Source organism: Teleopsis dalmanni, chromosome 2 (assembly GCF_002237135.1).
Source record: "Teleopsis dalmanni isolate 2A chromosome 2, ASM223713v2, whole genome shotgun sequence".
Classification (NCBI taxonomy): domain Eukaryota; kingdom Metazoa; phylum Arthropoda; class Insecta; order Diptera; family Diopsidae; genus Teleopsis; species Teleopsis dalmanni.
In genome coordinates this window covers 189,751,455-189,758,223 of record NC_051847.1, presented here as the reverse complement: position 1 = coordinate 189,758,223, position 6,769 = coordinate 189,751,455, and the positions used below count along the sequence as shown (strand labels likewise).

General features: G+C 28.1%; 1 protein-coding gene across 1 annotated transcript; it reads left to right on the top strand.

The window, feature by feature from the left end:
- Positions 1 to 585: 585 nt before the first annotated feature.
- LOC119676410 (zinc finger protein 23-like) lies at positions 586 to 6,110 on the top strand. The gene is made up of 21 exons (XM_038087649.1): positions 586 to 647; positions 984 to 1,373; positions 1,431 to 1,723; positions 1,801 to 1,933; positions 2,003 to 2,086; positions 2,176 to 2,259; positions 2,319 to 3,532; positions 3,581 to 3,713; positions 3,777 to 3,860; positions 3,919 to 4,002; positions 4,058 to 4,141; positions 4,202 to 4,285; positions 4,343 to 4,426; positions 4,483 to 4,566; positions 4,637 to 4,720; positions 4,781 to 4,864; positions 4,921 to 5,004; positions 5,063 to 5,146; positions 5,203 to 5,286; positions 5,345 to 5,426; positions 5,490 to 6,110. The coding sequence occupies exons 2-21, from the start codon at positions 1,176 to 1,178 to the stop codon at positions 5,510 to 5,512; spliced, it is 3,168 nt and encodes a 1,055-aa protein (XP_037943577.1). The 5' UTR covers positions 586 to 647; positions 984 to 1,175; the 3' UTR covers positions 5,513 to 6,110.
- Positions 6,111 to 6,769: the final 659 nt, after the last annotated feature.

Genomic DNA, 6,769 nt, shown 5'->3' with positions numbered 1-6,769 from the left:
TTTTTGACATATGTATGGTTTTTGTTCTGTTGTGTACAACATGAAATATAAAAATTTTAAACACTAAAAATTAATTAATTTATATAAAAAAAAAAACAAAATCAATATTAGAAGTGCTATAATAAGCATTTTTATTTTATATATTTAAATTAATTTATTTATTTATGTATTTAAATTTATTAGTAAATGAAATACTCATTTGATTTGAACGGATGTCTGAAATTTTACAACGTATTTCCAGTCAACATTCACAATAGAAAAATTTTTGAATTTGGATGCGATGAAACTTAAGACATAAAATATTTTGCGAATATTTAGGTTATATTCGCATTATTATATTATATATTAAAGATTTTAATAGCATTGTAGTTGCTTGGCCCGTTTTTTTCGTAAGTTGCGAGTATTTTTTTTCCTACTCTGAAAGATTATTATTATGCACTGTAGTCGGAATAATGTATCAATTTAAATTTGCTTCGTGTAGATTCGAGTTTATCTGAAAGCATAAATTGCAACTCTACCATGACAGACCAAATGTTTTTGAATTTCTATTTTGACTTCATTCTTTACTATATTTTGAAGATACTTCGTAATATTAAGCAGCTCAGACCTGACATCTTATAGAGTTTAAGATTTATTTATGTTATGAGGTAAAAATTTTTTCGTTATATAAATAAACAGCAGAAATTATAAATATATTTAACTTATCAATATTGATACAGAATTTTTTATATTCTATTTAAGTTCCACTTTTCAATGTAATTAAAGTAAGAAAAGGCGATATTTGTATTAAATTTCAAAATAAATATATATAAATTATATCGGTAGTGCATTAAGCAATATCTATAAATATAAAAGAAGATAATGTCTTTTCACATGATAAATTGTATATGTGAATAGTATAGTTTTATGTTAGAATAGTTTTATGTTATGAAAAAGTTTTCTGTAATTATGAGTTGGCATTCAAATTCTTATTATATTTGCAGCTGCTGCTCACTACTGACTGTTTTACTATATTATTACAACGAGTTTTATACCGAGTGTTAAAACAAAGTATTAGCCGCTAAACTAATTACGTTGAAATTGTCAGTGACGGGTGCATGCCTAATGCATTTCCACCTAAACAAACATACTTGGTCCAAGTGGAAAGTAGACCAGTACAGCTAATATTAATGAAAATGAATCATGATGATTTACAAAACATTCCCGTTAAGAACGAAGGGTGTCCTATTGTAGCATCAGAATCAACTATCACCAATAGCGATAGTTTCCTATTGGAAGAATCACCTTTAAGCGATGATGAAAAGCAAGATGGTGAAGATTGTATTCAAAAACACATCTGTGGTAAATGTCACAAATCGTTTAGACGATTTAGTGTAAGTACTCATGCTTAAATTATTTTATAGTTTTTTAATCCTTTTTAATTCTAATAGGAGTTTAAAAAACATTCGGCATTTTGTCAGTTCGATAGTGATTACCACTTACGAAAAGCAGATATGATGAAGAATACTGAAAAAATTGAGAGGGAAGCAATTAATATGGAGTCTACTTCCTGTTCATCGAACACATATAAAACAATCAGTTGTGAGGTGTGTAAACAAATGTTTTCTCGTTTAGATAGTTTACAAGAACATTTAAAGCGTCATCTGAACACACAATTAACTAAAACAGAAGAAAATATGTGCCCCATTTGTAAAAATTGTTTTTCCAATTTATCAATTTTGAAGTAAGTTTCAAAAATTATTGCTAAATTTGAAATAATATATTTGATTTTTTTAAATTACTTCGTTAAAAATGATGCAGAAAGCATAAACTTGAACATAGAGGAGATCGTCCTTTTGCTTGCGACTTTTGCGATAGAAAATTTCCCGTATTAAGTCTATTGATAAAACATCGTCGTTCTCATACTGGCGAAAAACCATACACATGCGCTGAAGTAACTATTTTAATTATGTTTATTTTGGATATATTAGATATATTAAGTATTTGAAGTTATCTTTTACAGCGCAACCAAAGTTTTTCTGCTAAGGGATTACTCAACCGTCATATGAAGCTACATACTAGTGAAAAACCATACACTTGCGCTAAAGTAAATACCAAGATTATATTGACTTGATAATAAATAAATCAAGAAAAATTTTATTTTTAATTTATTTTTAAATCATATTTTTTTTATAGTGTAATCAATGTTTTACTACTGAAGAAATGCTCAAACAGCATACGAAACGACATACTGATGAAAAACCCTACATATGCACTGAAGTAAATATTCTAACTATATTCATCAAAGATTTAATTTTATAAGTATATATTTGGTATAGTGTGATCAATGTTTCGCTATTAAGGATTCGGTCAATCTTCATATTGAACTTCATACTATCAGAACGCCTCACGTTTGCAATGAAAGTGGAATAAGTTTTGACACCACCCGACTACATATTCAACATCCATTTGACTGTAATCAATGTAAAGAAAAACTCAAATCCAGTAAGCAAGACGTTGTTCCAGAACGGCAATTGATAACAGATGAAGGATCTGAAACAACTACAAAGCAATTGGTATTCGAAAACGAAGTATGTAGTACAGTAGAAAATCAGAGTATAAAAATAGAACCCAAAACTAGTATCTCCAAAGGTCTACGTGATGTCAATATAAGCAATCGACCATTGGTTGAAGAGGACACTACTGTACAACAATTAAATGAAAATGAAGAACCTGAAAGAACCACCGAGCAATTGTTATTAAACAACGAATTATACACTATTATAACACTAGAAAATGAGAATATTAAACTGAAACAAAAAACTATTATCCCTGAAGATGTAATTGAGTCTACCAATGAAGATCAAACACTTGTTAAAGGTGAAGTTGTTGTAGAAGAAGAAGTAGAAGTAGAAGATAATATAACTGAAATAGTTACAGAGCAGCTGTTAGAAAATCATGAATCATGCAGTGTTATTACACACAAAACTAAGAGTATCAATATAGAAACTAGAAATGCTATTCCTGAAACTGGTATTTCTTTAAATAGCATAACATACGATATACCTTCAATTGATAATAATTTAGCAAAGCAAGTTAAAAAAGATGAACCACATCAAATATCTAGACAGCAACTATTAAAAAATGCAGAGTTCACTGTTACAACGCTAGAAAATAAGAGAATAAAATTGGAGTTAGAAACTGCTATTCCAGAAACTGTAGTTGGCACGGTTGCTATACAACAATCTATTAAATTTGAAGCAGCTGAAACAAATTCAGAAGAATTATTACTAGAAAACGAATTATACAGTGTTATAACACTAGAAAGTGAGAACATAAAAATCGAGCCGGTCGCTACTGTTTCAGAAAGTTTGACTGATGTTATTACAGACGATCGAACATCCATTGCAGATGAGATTTTATTGTTACAATTCACAGAAGAAGAAGAATTTGAAAATAATTCAAAACAAGTTAAAAATTCATCTTGTTCGTTGAAACAACACATTAAAGAACATAAAAGTGGTGATAATATTAATAAATCTGCAATTTTAAAGTAAGTAGTTTAATAAATATTTTAAAATTACTTTTTAAAATTCTTTAGAAAGCGTAAAGGTATACAGCAAGGAGAGGGTCCTTTTACTTGTGACTTTTGTAAGAAGAAATTTCCGGTGTTGAGTGTATTGGAAAACCACCGTCGTTCTCACACTGGTGAAAAACCATATACCTGCACTGAAGTAAGTATTGCCATTCTTTAAATTTAAGATTATATATATAAAATGACTTTTTTTGTTTTATAGTGTAAACAATGTTTTGCTCATAAGCAAGCACTCAATCATCACATGACTCGACATACTGGTGAAAAACCCTATTCATGCACAACTGTAATTTTTACATTTAATTTTATTTAACTTTAAAGATATTTAGTATATATTTTTTAAGTGCAATAAAAGTTTTGCTGTTAAGGAGTCACTCAAGCGTCATTTGAAGATACATACTGGCGAAAAACCCTTTGCATGCAGTGAAGTAAATATTGAAATTATTCCAAATAGTACTAAATCTGATGTATACATTTTTATAGTGCAATCAATGTTTCGCTATCAAAGAGGCACTAAATCTTCATATGAGGCGACATACAGGCGAAAAACCCTTCACATGCACAGAAGTAATGATTTTAATAGTTTTGATTCAAAAATAAAGATATTAAGAATAAATTTGTTTTCAGTGTAATCAATGCTTTTCTCGTAAGCAAGCACTCAGTGCTCATATGATGCGACATACTGGTGAAAGGCCATACATGTGTACTGAGGTAAAAAACGAAATATTAACGTTAAAGAATAACTATAATAACAATATATTTTTATAGTGTAAACATTGTTTTGCTCGTAAACAAGGACTCGAACTTCATATGAAACGACATTCTGGTGAAAAACCCTTTATATGCACTGAAGTAAAGTCTACAAATATTTTAATATCAAAATAAAGTAAAAAATATATTATTTATAGTGTAGTCAATGTTTTGCTACTAAGGAATCACTAAATCGTCATATGAAGCTGCATACTGGTGAAAAACCCTTTACGTGTCCTGAAGTAAATATTACAATTATTTTCACTTCAAAATAAATATAAAAATATATATATATATAACTAATTTTTATAGTGTAATCGAAGGTTTGCGTTCAAGCTTGCCCTCAAACGTCACATGAGGCGACATACGGGTGAAAAACCGCACACATGTACTGAAGTAATAAGCAAAATCGTTTCTATTTAAAATAAATTATAATAAATATAAATTTTTTTATAGTGTAATAAAAGCTTTGGTGTTAAACAAGAACTCAAACGTCATATGAGGCAGCATACAGGCGAAAAACCATACAAATGCACTATGGCAAATATTACAATTATTTTCATTTAATATTAGCTGTAAATTTGTATTCTTTATAGTGTGATCAAAGTTTTAATATTAAGGACTCTCTGAATCGTCATATAAATCGTCATACTGGAATTAAACCCCACACATGTTCTGAAGTAAATATTACAAATGTATTAATTTAAGACGAAATATAAAAAGTATATTATCTTTTAGTGTAATAAAAGTTTTACAGTTAAGGAATCACTAAATCGTCATATAAAACTGCATTCTGGTGAAAAACCCTACTCTTGCACTGAAGTAAATATTGTTAATTTTATGCGTTATTAAATACAATAATAAAATGATTGTTATAGTGTAATAATAGTTTTGCTGTTAAGCAGGCGCTTAAACGTCATATGAGACAACATACTGGTGAAAAGCCCTATAAATGCACTGAAGTAAATTTTGTAATTATTTTGATTTGAAATTAAATATATGAAGTCTATATTTTTATAGTGCAATGAAAGTTTTAATGTTAATGACTCTCTTAAGCGTCATATGAGGCGTCATGCTGAAGAAATTCTACGAATACAACAAAGTAAGTTTTGCAATTATTTTTATTTAAAAATAAATATAATATAATAAGTATATATTTTTATAGTGCAATCAAAACTTTTTTCTTAAGAGTTAAATCAGTTGTCGTACAATACAACACATTGGCAAAAGTTTGTAATTAATATGGATTAAGTATTTTGTTACTACTGTACTTTGTAATCATAGCAAAACTCATTTACGTTCAATTTTCTGTGGACCATATAAAGAAATATTCAAAACATTCAAATATGAAGCACACGTTGCTATTATCATTTTACACCAGTTTGGTTTTACAAACTAAAGCAGCAGAAATCTGGTATAGATTTCATTTTATTGGAAGCGTAAAAACGAAACCCAGGATGAATAACAGATTTAAGTGCAACAGCGGAGAAACTGAACATTTACAGAAGTTTTTATTAACGAATTATTCTAAAAGAATATAAAGTTTTAGAATTTCAAAGAGTAAATCCAAAAAGAGTACAATGGTGTATTCGCATGGCATAGTTGTTTTCTATAGAAAAATTGTTTTTACTTATGTATGGATAAAACGTAGCCAACGATTTGGGAATTTTGATTTTAAAATTGTATTTCACGTTAAGCTTTGAATAACTGATCAGTTTTTTTGTCAGATTCCGACGACGTTATGTAATTTATCCATACTACGTTGTTAATGTAGTTAACAATCAAGAAAAAGTTTACGGAAGTTATTTAGAAAATTAAGTTAAATAAAAGTTTAATTTAAATTATTTTTAAGCTAATGTTGTCATTAACACAAAATATGAAATAAAACAAGATAAAGGAAAATTAAAATTTTTAGTTTAAAGATATAGATATGTGACAGAGAATGCGAGATTCATTTAAAACAGTAATTTGTTATATATCTAAAGTTGAAAAAATATACTAAATCTAAACGTTCCTCTATTATTAGATATAAGATTTAAAATCTTTGGGGTCATTTTCTTACCTACCTAACAGAACTGTCATCTTACAAAATTAGGGATTTGTTAAGTTTATGAATTTGTCCGGTTGATGTAGTTTCACATGAATACCCTTTAGTCTGTGTGTAAACAACGCTAACCGTTGTGTCACAATCTTCCATTATTAAATATTAAGTAGGCTTTAAACATAAAGCTAGCACTACAGCCTAAACTTACAGTTTCTCCATCCATTTTTAATGTTTTCAGGGTAAATGTAAAATGAAACTGTTAAGTTGATTTGATTTTTTTGACAAAATCAAATTGAGTTTAGCATGATCGGATGAATTTCCGAATTCACATAACAATTAATTATATTTCTAGCTAATATTGTGTTAAAATATTTTTAAATAATAACAATTTTTAAATAATA

What these genes read in the sequence shown, in the direction of transcription:
- LOC119676410 (XM_038087649.1), top strand. Translation starts at nt 1,176, where the DNA reads ATGAATCATGATGATTTACAAAACATTCCCGTTAAGAACGAAGGGTGT. An exon ending in AACCCTTCACATGCACAGAA is followed by an intron (nt 4,142 to 4,201) that starts GTAATGATTTTA and finishes ATTTGTTTTCAG; the next exon opens with TGTAATCAATGCTTTTCTCG. An exon ending in AACCCTTTACGTGTCCTGAA is followed by an intron (nt 4,567 to 4,636) that starts GTAAATATTACA and finishes TAATTTTTATAG; the next exon opens with TGTAATCGAAGGTTTGCGTT.